The sequence below is a fragment of the Hyperolius riggenbachi genome, chromosome 7 (genome assembly GCF_040937935.1).
Source record: "Hyperolius riggenbachi isolate aHypRig1 chromosome 7, aHypRig1.pri, whole genome shotgun sequence".
NCBI classification, from domain to species: domain Eukaryota; kingdom Metazoa; phylum Chordata; class Amphibia; order Anura; family Hyperoliidae; genus Hyperolius; species Hyperolius riggenbachi.
Window position 1 is genome coordinate 20,741,452 of NC_090652.1, and position 13,392 is coordinate 20,754,843.

At 43.8% G+C, this 13,392-nt stretch overlaps 1 protein-coding gene across 2 annotated transcripts in view; it reads right to left on the minus strand.

Moving 5' to 3' along the window:
- The window catches only part of LOC137525408 (uncharacterized), an 84,373-nt gene that overhangs the window by 42,811 nt on the left and 28,170 nt on the right, over positions 1-13,392 (minus strand). For both annotated transcript variants that reach the window (XM_068246484.1, XM_068246485.1), the window contains exons 2-5: positions 7,312-7,644; positions 5,611-5,913; positions 5,390-5,500; positions 148-507 (exon numbers count right to left, since the gene is read on the minus strand). In XM_068246484.1, the coding sequence (XP_068102585.1) occupies positions 148-507; positions 5,390-5,500; positions 5,611-5,913; positions 7,312-7,644 (1,107 nt within the window). The remainder of the gene's footprint in view (positions 1-147; positions 508-5,389; positions 5,501-5,610; positions 5,914-7,311; positions 7,645-13,392) is intronic.

Genomic DNA, 13,392 nt, shown 5'->3' on the forward strand with positions numbered 1-13,392 from the left:
AAAACCTAATTTGCCCTGAAAAAAACAATATATAGATCACTTAGTTGTGATAATTATTGATAACGTTTTTGCCAAAGTAATCAGAGCTGAGCTGAACTATGGAAATGACCAGGGTAGGCAAGTGGTTAATTAATGGAGACTACTTACCATACAGAGGTGTACAGGGAAAGGTTTTCTCTATTTTCTCTTTTCCACAGGTATATCTACAGATGAGGGTCACACCTTTGTGCTTTGCTATATCAGGTGTGAACTTTAATGAAGATTTATACTTTAGTCCATCTTGTTCGGATGTGACCACATACTGTTGTGTCTCCAGCAATCTCTCCTCCTCCTCCATATCTCCTCCAGGTGACTCTGGGATCTCCTTGGTGTCTCCACCTCTCTTCTCCAGCCAAGTCACACTGGGGGTCTCTGTGAAGTTGGGTGCTGTGCAGGACAGGACAACTTCCTTTCCAGCAATCAGCTTAGAGGGACCTTCAATGTCATTTACTATCAAAGTCTTCATAGCTGAAAGGCAAGAAATAAATACATTCAATCACATTCTCTATTAAAGGGATCTGAGCAGCTCCTGCTTTCAAATAGCTGAAAGTGCTGCCATGTGTGAGAAGCTAACTCCCCCTGCTTCCTTTTCACTTTTCACCAGCCTTGGTGTGAAGTTCAACAAGTCACTTATCTCTTTGAAGTACAGTCTCCCCCCCCCCCCCCCAATGCTTAATTGGTTTGTTTGAATTCTAGCTTGTGGTCAGTTAAGTCATTTACAGTCCTTATCAGCCTTCCATTTTCTGTTGCTGGTGACGGAGGCTGGGCCGGAGAAAGGGGAATACTGCCTGTAATTTTAACTCTTAAAGGAGTTATCAGGCTTTTATAAGTAAAATACGGGCTACTTACCCGGGGCTTCGTCCAGCCCCAAGCTCCCAGCATCTCTCTTGCCGCAGCTCTGCACACAGCCGTTCGCCGCCTCTGCCTCCCGGTCCACGGTGATAACGTCAGGCTGACCTGGAGGTCGGCCTGTACTGCGCCTGTGCGAACGGCGCTGTCAATCACTGCCACGTGCGCAGTACGCTCTGGTCCATGTGGCGATGACTGAAAGCGCCACTCGTGCAGGCACAGTACAGGCCGACCTTGAGGTTGGCCTGACGTCATCTCCGCGGACCGGGAGACAGAGACAGCGAACGGCTGCGTGCAGAGCTGTGGAAAGGGACATGCTGGGAGCTTGGGGCTGGACGAAGCCCCGGGTAAGTAGCCCTTATTTTACTTATAAAAGCCTGATAACTCCTTTAAGGTGCGTACACACGCACTACCATAAGGAACGACGGGTCCGTTAGACCCTCCCGCTAATCGGGCGTTCCAGTGATAGTAGAGCGTGTGTACAGTCTGTCGGCAGACTGATAACACTGTTTCTGAGCGATCCGCTCAGCTGCCAAGAGAGACCAGAGACAAAATTGTGGCCATCCACAAGGCTGGAAAGGGCTACGGGGCAATTGCCAAGCAGCTTGAGGAAAATAGATCAACTGTTGGAGCAATTGTTAGAAAATGGAAGAGGCTAAAGACGACCATCAGTCTCCCTCAGACTGGGGCTCCATGCAAGATCTCACCTCGTGGGGTATCACTGATGATAAGAAAGGAAAGGTGAGGAATCAGCCCAGAGCTATAAGGGACGAGCTGGTATTTGACATGAAGAGAGCTGGTGACAGTTTCAAAGGTCACTGCCAGTCGAACACTATACTGTCATGGTTTCAAATCATGCATTGCATGGAAGGTTCCTCTGCCCAAGCCATCACATGTCCAGGCCCATCTGAAGCTTGCCAATGACCATCTGGATGACCCAGAGGAGGAAGGGAGAATGTTATGTGGTCAGATGAGGTAAAAGTAGAACTGTTTGGTCTAAAGATCACTTGCTGTGTTTGGAGGAAAAAGAAGGATGAGTTGAATCCCAAGAACACCATCTCTACTGTGAAGCATGGGGGTGGTAACACCATGCTTTGGGGGTGCTTTTTTGTGAAGGGGATGGGACGACCACACTGCATTGAGAGGAGAGGAACAACCTCCATCCCTCAGAAAGAGCATTGAAGATGAGTTGTGGCTGGAACCTCCAACATGACAATGGCCCAAAGCCAGAGATGGATTAAAATGTAATGGGGCCCTAGGCAAGGTAATAGATTTGAGGCCTGCTTGTGGTCCTTTTGGTATTCTGAAGTGGAGAGAGGGCAAAGTAGATGGCGGGTGGACCCCTTGACACCCACTTGAATCCAAGTGCCTGCCTAGGCAGCCTAGTGGATGATCCTGCTCTGTCCGAAGCAAACAGCCAGGATAACCAGGGAGTTGCTCCATATGAAGCATATCAAGGTCCTGGAGTGACCTAGCCAGTTTCCAGACCTAAATCCAATAGAAAATTATTAGAGGGAGCTGAAACGCTGTGTTGCTCAGCAACAGCCCTGAAACCTGACAGATCCAGAGGAGATCTGTGTGAAGGAGTGGGCCAAAATCCCTGTTGCAGTGTTTGCAAACCTGGTCAAGAACTACAGGGAACATTAAACCTCTATAATTGCAAACAAAGGCTTCTATACCAAATATTAACACCAGTTTTCTCAGGTGTTCAAATACTTATGTGCAGCAGTGCAATACAAATACATTCTTTAAAAATCATACAGTGTGATTTCCTGATTTTTTTTTAAATGCTGTCTCTCACAGTGGGAACGCACCTACAATGTTAATTTCAGACCCCTCCATGATTTTTAAGTGGGGGAATCAGGAGATAAAGGAAATTGGTTCAGCCCAATCTGTAATAGGTGTAGAAGTCAAAAACAATAACATTGAGTCACCCTCAAACCTCTGAACGGAGTACAATCTCATGCCACCCGCTAGCCCTTTTGGGTGTATAGTGATGAGGCCACTGACAATATAATAACATTTAATTACCAGCAACAAAACTCTTCTATGGGAACTGAATTGTATAACATAAGTGGTGGCTGATGCACGTTTCACAACAAAAGCCACTTCTTCAGAATCTCCACAAGCAGTTTGATCAAGACACCAAGTTATGTCACACATCCTATCCTGGCCATTACACCTTACTAACCAATTTGTAAGTGGATTATAGATCCATTCGCTTGTACTAAAGTGGCCAGTCAATGGCATATAAACATCAATAGGGTAAGTAAAGTAATTGCTTTGTAATATAGCTCTCTCTGAGAGTGCGTATGTACTCACCACCCGATCAGTTGGGTGCAGGGTGAGTGGAATGATGGTTCGCCCTGCTGTCGCTGACATTCTGGGCGGCTTTAAATACTATTCACCCTCCAAGTAACAGCACCTTGAAGGGAGAAGTAATACTGGGTCTGGCGTTCAGTGGGACATGAATTACGCTCTAAAACCCGCTGCGCCACTATAGACATAATAATATTAGGTCTATGGCGGCGCCCATGTCAGGCAGTGAGCACGCACCCAAATTACCTGCTTTGCTCTCGGAGCTCTTAGCCTACTATTTTGGATTCAACTGATAAATCAAGAGTCCACCTCAAAACCTTTGGAGACAGAGCCTTCTGTCATGCTGCCCATTCCCTTTGGAACTCCCTGCCACACCCAATCAGAACATCTTCATCCCTGAAAGCAAAAAGCCACCTGTTTAGCCTGGTATTTATAAACACCTGACTATTTCCTCTGTAACACAGTTGAGCCTGAAACCCTCTATTCACTTGAGACATATCTATGCGCTTTGAGTCTTATGGGAGAAACGCATTTCACAAATGGTATTGTATTGTATTTATTATTGTATAGTTGTTTTTTTTTTTTTTTTTATACAGCAGAAGGTAATGGTAGCGTTTCCAAACAGACGCTGCACCTGATTGACTACCGGCATAAATGTGCAGAGCTTGAATAACGGGCAGATTACACACTTTGCATTAAAAACAGGTACAGTAAAGGAGGGCGTTAGCTTCAGCATAAATAATATGTGCACAAATTATTCCCTACTAGACTCTCCCACGACGATGACGTGCCCCCATGGGAGAGACCTAACCACTAGTCTTACAATGAAGCATAATTCAATCACTAATCTAACAGTTAAAAACTTAATTTTTACCTGGCGATGCTAGCCATAAAGTGGTATTCACATTTGTTCAAAAGACAGGCTATAACTGTTAGCAGAGTTGCTCAAATCCAAATTCAGGTGAACGCCGGATAGTTGCTATTCGGATTTCACCCTGTTAATTGCAATCACCTGTGCGGGCTGGGCAGGGGGGTAGGGGGTTTCAATCTTACCTAGCTGACGTCTTCTTTGGTCCGTCCCTCGGCGCCTCCCACGATGCGTCCCACGCGTGTCACGTGACTACAAACACTTCCTCCTTCAACCTGGAAGGAGGAAGTGTTTGTAGTCACGTGACCACCGTGTGGACGGACCAAAGAAGACGTCAGCTAGGTAAGATTGACACCCCCCACCCAGCCCGCACAGGTGATTGTAATTAGCTGGGTGAAATCCAGATAGCATTTATCCGGCTTTTACCCGAATTTGGATTTGAGCATCTCTGACTGTTAGATTAGCTATTGAATTATGCTTCACTGGTAGACTAGTAGTTAGGTCTCTCCCATGGAGGCAGAAGAGAATAGCGATTGGTACATAATTTGCATCTGATTTGTATTCAAGGTGTGTATTTTAGCCCCAGGGGGAATCTGCACATCTCATGGCTAGCAGCACCAGGTATTATGTTTTTAACTGTTGGATTAGTGATTGAATTATGCTTCACTGTTAGAATAGTGGTTAGGTCTCTCCCATGGGGGCCCATCATTGTCATGGGAGAGTCTAGTAGGGAATAATTTGTGCACATATTATGCTGAAGCTAATGCCCTCCTTTTACTGTACCTGTTTTTAATGCAAAGTGTGTAATCTGCCCATTATTCTAGCTCTGCACATTTATGCAGGTAGTCAATCAGGTGCAGCGTCTGTTTGGAAGCACTGCCATTACCTTCTGCCATATAAAAAAATAAAAAAACATAAGTATACTTCAGGTTAGCTGCATCCATGTGCTTCAGCTTTTATTCATATTCTTACAATAGTGATTGGTACATAATTTGCATCTGATTTTTATTCAAGGTGTGTGTTTTAGCCCCAGAGGGGATCTGCACATTTCTGTAGATTTCATTTCATTTGTAGCCTGTGAGTGCTGCCAATCGCTTGTTGTCCATTTTTGTATAGTATTCATCTATCCTTCCTAGAGTGTCTCCATTGCTCTTGGTGAAGTTTCCCCATTTCCTGTCTGGACAGGAAACAATTACAATTTTCTCTGATGGAGTGCAGAGCAGCAATAAATTCAAACCCATATCACAATATCCAACACTAGTGTGAAAATTGTACCGAAATTGTGCTGTAGGACATTTAATAAGATTTTGTTACCTTTTTTACTCTTTAATCGCTTCTGCATGATAATGAAGATTACGGCTGCTACAATCCCTATAAATGCCACCACCACTATACCGGCAACAATGGGCACTGTAGATGACTCTTCTATGGAAATGAAAAAAGGTAATGATTAGACACATCCTCCAGGCTCAATAGTTGGGTTTAAAGCATGATAAAGCATCCTGGCATCCATGGTTGATGACTGTTATGTATACCTTCATAGGATAGCTTGAAGTCCTCCTGCATTGGATGCTGTAGAGAGGCATGTTGGATTCGGCAGGAATATATCCTATTCTGCTCCTCATCACCATTAGGTGTGATGGTCACAGTGCTGGTCACCTGATAGGTTCCATCACTATTCTTCTCTGGCTTTCCCATTAGCTGATTGGCCAGGACCTCCCCTTCTCTGAGCCATGTTATCCCAATATCCGGGGGAAAGAATCCAGTCGCCATACAGGTCAGGGTGTTCTCTGTATTCTCCTTAACACTTGTCTTAGGTATGGGGGCTGATGGTTTGGCTGCAGAAAATACAGATACATCTTATTACATGGCTGATTTATATTTATTCAGCAACCAATAATAGGGAAAGAAATACCGTATTTTATAGATTATAAGATGCTCCCGACTGTAAGATGCACCTAGGTTTATAATAAATCTGGTGTGTCCATGGTCCAGGAGCATCTTGCCTCATGTAGTGGCTTGTTAGTGTAATGGTTAAAGAGAACCTGAACTGAAAATAAACATTAACATGTTATACTTACCTCCCGTGTAGTCTACTCATCAATCTCTTTCTCCTCTCCGGTGTCCTGTTTGTCCACTGTGATCAATTAAATTCTCCGTCCTCCTTTTTGAAAATGGCCATTACCCCATAACAGCTTTCTGGTCAGCACACTGTTACACTGTTATATCGCCCAGTTGAGCCATAGGGAAACATGGGCATTACCTTGCACATTCAGTTGTAACTGACAGCAGTTGATATATAACTGACAGCAACTGGTATATTTCAGTTCTGACAAAATATTGTCAGAACTGGAAGGGATCCCTGTAAGAAGAAAATGGTAAGCTTCTGAGAGGAAGTGACGGGGAGGTAAGTATGTAATATTCAGTTGCAGCTACATCATGTGTTTATTTTAAATAATTTTACTCAGTTCAGGTTCCATTTAACGGCTCTGCCTCTGACACAGGAGACCAGGGTTCCAATCTCGGCTCTTCAGTAAGCCAGCACCTATTCAGTAGGAGACCCTGGGCAAGTCTCCCTAACACTGCTACTGCCTATAGAGCGTGTCCTAGTGGCTGCAGCTCTGGTGCTTTGAGTCCGCCAGGAGAAAAGCATGGTATGTTCTGTGTCTTGTCTTGTATATGTTCTCTCCCAATTAATGTGTCCTTCTGTACCCCATCTGTTCCCCATGTCTCCCCTTCTATCCCCCACGTCTCCTCTGTCTCCCTTTGTCCTCCTCTGCTCCCCCTGAAAAAATGAAAGCAGCTGCAGCACATCTCGCCTAATCCACCAGAGCTCATGGCAATCGGAAACCTCTGCTATTTTTCACTGTTACCCTAGTTCCAGCTTCTGCTGATCGCATCATCAGCAGAAACCTGCATGGAATATTGCTTTTGATGCCTTGGTGCATGTGTACAGGAATGGAAGCTCAAGACGATTCAAGATCAAGAAAAACATATTTAACAAAGGGACCCACAGATACGACTCCCCCCCCCCCCCCCCCCCACACACACACACGTGCGATGGGTATAGGAGTACTGACCAGTGGGATAGCCTAAAATCTCTTTAAAAATTGACAATATGCAAGTGAAAAAGAGTTTATTTGTAAATTGCAGACATTGATATAATTTGAGCAATATTTCTATCTATTGCATATTAGAATTTGTCTTTGAAACAACATTTAAATGTCTGAGCTTACCTTGCACTTCCAATGAGATTTCTGTTTCCTTCTCATCGGGGGTATAAGTCACCAGACACTTGTAGATGCCCCCATCAGAGATGGTCACGTTGGACACACGTATGGAGGCATCTCCATGCCCCAGGGCTTCCTTGCTGAAATATATTCTGGGATCTTTAGAGGAGACCCCAGTTTTGTCATATCTGAGGATGACCCTTCCCTGGAAAGTCCACCGTACTGCAAGGAAATTAAGATTCAGGAGCTGCTTCTCCACTGAGAAGGTGCAGTTAAGTGTCTTGTCTTCTGTAATAAGTGCCCTTTGCGGTGAAGGGGCCAAGACAACCAAAGACGCACCTGTCAAGATCAAGATAAATTAGAAGGAAAGAAGGAGATAAATGATATTTAAGGCAGAAACACTTGAAAAAGACATTGAAAATTGCATCAAGGACAGGGATGCTCATCCGGATTCCGGATATCCGGGCAACCCGGATGTCTAAACTTTTTAAGATATCCGAATCGGATTCGGATTCTGGATTTTTTTAAAAATCTGGATAGCTATCTGCGATATTTGGACGCATGACATGGATATCCGCAGATATTACAGATATCCGGATCTGAAACCAGTTACAGAGATAACATCTCTCCTCCCTCCTCCTTCTCCTCATTCATGGATCTTGTCTTCCAAGAATTTGTAGGATGTCAAAAGCAAGCTCACATACATTGGCCAGGAATCAAACCCAGGTCATATGCTTGGAAGGCAGCTATGCTCATCACTATACTACCACACAGCGAATGTATGTGTGTCTTTTGGAGGGAGGAAGGAGGTGTTTTTACCTTCCAAAACGTTTTGGAAGCATTTTAAAGGGCACTTCCGGTTTTCCTATCCAAATGTCCAAATAGGTCGGATATCCGCGGATAATGCGTTCGGATATCCACGTTAACAAGGATATCTAAAAGGTCAAATTTGGATATCAGAACCGGATCCGGATATCTGGATATCCGGATCCAGATCAATTCGGATTTTAAAAAGTACTATCCGAGCAGCCCTGATCAAGGATACTTACACTCTTATTAGAAAGTAAATGTAAAGAAGATTCTGCACCGAGGCATCACTAGGGTTGGTGTCACCCGGTGCAGAAACTCATGGTGTCACCCCTCTCTTACCCCATGGACCTCCAACCTCACCAGGCTAAACAAATCCAAAAATAATTTTTTATGAACGTTACTTGATAATGTCATTTGTTAAGAATGGGGTTGTAAAGGGGTTACACTGAACCCATTTTCTACAGGGGGAGAGAGGAGTTAGGTATTGTTATACTGGCCACACTTTGCTATAGTGTGTGTGTGTGTCCACGTGTGTGGCCAATGGCCATGCTTGCTATCGGGGTGAGGGAGCACTACCACACTAGATACACTTGTCATTGTTGGTTGGAAGGGATTATATGGGATACCCTTGCAATGGGAAGTTGAATTAATGGTTGTTATGCTGGGGAAGGGGTCTGCCTATGTTTGCTGTGGGTGGTGAATAAGGGCTCATTAAGGTGATAACCACATGGCCCTAATGGCCTCTGGTCTCCATTAGAGAAGTACGTCAGTCAGGCACTAGCCTGGTTTATATTCACATAGCCTCACTACATTTTCCCCTAGCTCAAAGCTTGGTGTCACCCCCTCTGCTGGTGACACCTGATGTGGTACCCACCTACCGCACCGCCCTAGTGACGCCACTGGCTACGTACTCCAAAGGTCATATACTTATAGATGGCCAAAAGGCTCCACCACCGATGCTCTCAGATCAAATCTAATCGGAGAGGGATCAAATCCCTCCACGCAATAGTCATAAATTTAAATAGATTTCAGCATGAAAGCAACATGATTTACCCTTTCTTTCCCCTTTCCAGAAGTGCATTACTTTTCTTTATAGTTGATTTATAGTGCACAAAAAGTTCACCTAAAATACCTTTTTTGGGTCATCTCAATGGTAAGCCTCATCCTCATTCATTTTAGTTGTATTTAATATAGTTAATTACATTGGGGCACCTCTTCCCCTGCGATATAACACTTGGGGCTTGATTCACAAAGCGGTGCTAACTGTTAGCACGCCTGTGAAAACCCCCTTAGCACGTCTAAACGAGCTTTTCGCGCGCAAAACTTTACGCGCATAAAACTTTACGCGCGCACTGCACAGAGCGCAGGGCGCTCCGCGCGAAGTGCCCATTAAAGTCTATGGGACTTAGCGTGCATAGGACTTTGCGCGCGCAAAACTTTACGCACGCAAAGTTAGCGCGCGATCTGATTGAGAAATCCGCTGCTAACCTACTTAGCACCCTGGTTAGCATGTCTAAAGACTTTAGACGTGCTAAGAAGGTTAGCACCGCTTTGTGAATCAAGCCCTTGGGAGGCAAGACTACTAGCATAAACAAATGATCTGCCAAAAATCAAATGACAAATTCAACAGAGGAAGGAGAACATTTGTCACTTAGTGATTAATGTGAATATATTCAGAAACGGAAAACGGATTTTGACTTTGGGTTATCTTTTTACCCCACCAATAAGTATGTTATGTCTAGAAGAACTCATGGAGAAGCATGTGGTTTGTTTGATCAGCTGATAGATTTGCAAAGCTCTGATTTGCTGTGATCACACCCTGCTTTAGCATGCTCATGACTAGCAAATCAAAGACTTACATATCTATCAGCTGATCACACTGATCACATGCTTATCCGTGAGTTCTCCTAGACATGAACATCACTACGTACCAACTAAAAGAGAAACGATGTGCAATCTTGCGCTAAACGACCACCACTTCTGGTTTCTCTTAATACAACCACTGGCTGCTCCTCGACCCCGGCTGAAGGGTATAACTGTAGTACAAAAGAAAGGTAGAAAAGGGAGGAGCGCTCCGTAGTGTATTAAACCTTTTAATTAGATACCCCGCAAGGGTTAAAAGCACTTACAAAAGTGTAAAAGACATCAAGCATATCAAGGGTGAAAACCCCAAAGGAAAACCTTGGATGGCAACCTGTTCCTCCTCTGTGGCCAGCAGCGGGGGTAGTCCTGGGTGTTCATGGACAACGGAAGCCTATCCTCTGGTTGTTGGATGCAGTAACTTCGCAACGCGTTTCGGCGTCTCCACGCCTTTGTCAAGCTCTTTGATATGCTTGATGTCTTTTACACTTTTGTAAGTGCTTTTAACCCTTGCGTGGTATCTAATTAAAAGGTTTAATACACTACGGAGCGCTCCTCCCTTTTCTACCTTTCTTTTGTACTACGTACCAACTGCCCGGCTTTTCCCTATTGAATACCGAGTTAAATCAGTTTCTCAGTACAATTAAATTTAAATATTTTTGGGTACTCTTCCAACACTTGATGAATCTTTAGAGAAAGATAATGGGAATTGTACATTGAAGGGATCCTAAACTGTTTAATAAAAAAAGAGTTTAACTTACCCGAGGCTTCTACTATCCTCCTACAGCTGCCCTGTGTACGTGCTGTCAAAAAGCGATCCTCTGGTTCCCCACAGCACCCTTCTATCATTTTGAAGCATGGCCCGATCCGCACGTCTCCTGATCATGCTCCCGTGCAAGGGAGTGCTCTGTGCATGCACAGTATGTACAAATCTCTACTGCCCATGCACAGAACGCTCCTGACAAAGGGGGCGTGATCGAGGATGCTCACGGCCGTGCATGTGCAGTGGCCGTCAATTCGCCAGTTGGCTGACCAGAAGAGGGGGAGACTGGAGTATCGTTTAATGAGGGCGTGGGCACAGGGCGGCTAAAGGAGGCTCGTAGAAGCCCCAGGTAAGTTAAACTCTTTTTTTATTCATCAGTTTAGGTTGCCTTTAAAGGGAACCTGAAGCGAGTAAAATTATTTAAAATAAACACATGATGTAGCTGCAAATGAATATTACATACTTACCTCACCGTCAGTTCCTCTCAGAAGCTCACCATTTTCTTCTTACAAGGATTACTTCCAGTTCTGACAAGATTGTGTCAGAACTGATATATACAAGTTGCTGTCAGTTATATATCAGCAGCTGTCAGTTAAAACTGAATGTGAAAGGTAATGTTCATGTTTCCCTATGGTTTAAGTGGGTGATAATACAGTTTAACAGTGTGCTGACTAAGGAAGCTGTTGGGGGTAATGGCCATTTTTAATATGGAGGATGGAGAATTCCATTGATCACAGTGGACAGATGGAACGCAGGAAAGGAGAAAGAGATTGAGTAGTAGACTACACAGGAGGTAAGTATGACCTGTGTATGGTTATTTTGACTTTTTATTCTCAGTTCCGGTTCTCTTTAAGAAGTACAGGGCTCATAAACAGAAAGACATGTATTCCCCTAAGCCATCCGGTCACAGATCTATTCATTAAAAATGTTACAATGGAGATCAAGAAACTGTGAAACCTAGTGAAAACTGGTTATCAGGGCCGGTTCTAGCTACAATGGGGCCCCGGGGCAAAAGTAACTTGAGCTAGCACCACACGGGAGAAAATTTACCATCTAGGGCCCACGAATTGCTGCTAGGCCCTATTTAGCGCCCCCCCCCCCCCCCCAACCACAGTTACAATATTATTGGTGTCCATCATATGTCCCCATTGCATTGTTGGGAGCCCTCAATATTCCCCTCCTCCTTTACCTTACAGATGCAGAGTGTACACACAGTGGAGTCTTACATAATGCAGGACACAGGAGGCAGCTTTGGACTTCTTTTCCCTATCGTTGCCTCTCTTCCCTGTTCCCTGCAGCTGTTCACCAGAGCTGGAGAGGATGGGGGAGATACTTTGGGGGGCCCCTACAAGCTCTGGGGGCCTAGGGCAATTGCCCCCTTTGCCTCAATGGTAGCGCTGGCCCTGCTGGTTACATTCGTGACTCCTCCTGACTTGAATAGCGAACAAAGAACAACTCACAAGTCTTTGCAGAGCTATGCCAAATGTAATTTTATCTTCTTAAAGCGGAATATAACCTTGCATTTCAACTTTGCTCTAAAACATTATTTACAGCATATTATATGCAAAAAGCATTTTTTTTTTACTAGACCAGCATTGGAAGGGTTAAACACAGAGGTTTAAAGTTCCGTGGAGAGATATGCAGAAGTTCAGATAGATACATTCTATTTAGTTATATGTATCTATTGAGAAATGTTACACACTCTTTGGCTGTCCTCCAACTCCTTCTCAGTGAGAGAGATGAGTCACATTCAACACTTAGATACATTTATGTAAACAAAATGTATCTATTTCAGCTGCGGATGTGTCTGCAGAAATCTCCAGGAACTTTAAAGCACTGTGTAACCCTTCCAATGCTGGTCTAGTAAAAAAAAAATGCTGGTTGCATATAATATACTGTAAATAATGTTTTAGAGCAAAGTTGAAATGCAGGGTTATATTCCGCTTTAAACATCAAGGTTGTTGTGATAATTTAGCTTTAAATAGGAACTGTAACCAAGAATTGAACTTCATCCCAATCAGTAGCTGATACTCCCTTTCCCATGAGAAATCTTTACCTTTTCTCTAATAGATCATCAAGGGGGTCTGTATTACTGATATTGTGGTGAAACCCCTCCCACAGTGTGATGTCATGACCATGGTCCTGACCATTTCCTGTCTGTGAGTCTTATTGTATTGTGGGAAATAACAGCTGCTTCCAATTGCCAAGCAACCAGTATCTCCTTCTGTGCATATGTATATCTATAGAAAATCCAACCTTTTAGCCTATCACATTCTTAGGGGGTGTGGTTTTAGATAATGGCAGGTGGTGCTGTCCGGATTTTTTGATGTCTACCAGTAGTAAAGATTGAATTGTGGATCAAACAATATGAACAAATAAAATCGCAAATATCAATCATTTCTTGATGTGTCTTCTATTTTTTAACTTCTCACTTTGCAAAGTATTGATTTATTTATTTTCCCTTTTCACTAAAGTTCCTCTTTAGGTGACCAACAATGGTTTCCCATGATGCATTGCTCTCAAATATGCAAATCATCTCTTTATGCCTTTAAAAGCAAGGCTGCACATCCAGAACAACTGATGTATAGTGAGGCCGTAGCTAATATATTTTATTTGGAGTAATATCAATCCAACTAACTTGTTTCAGACTTTGT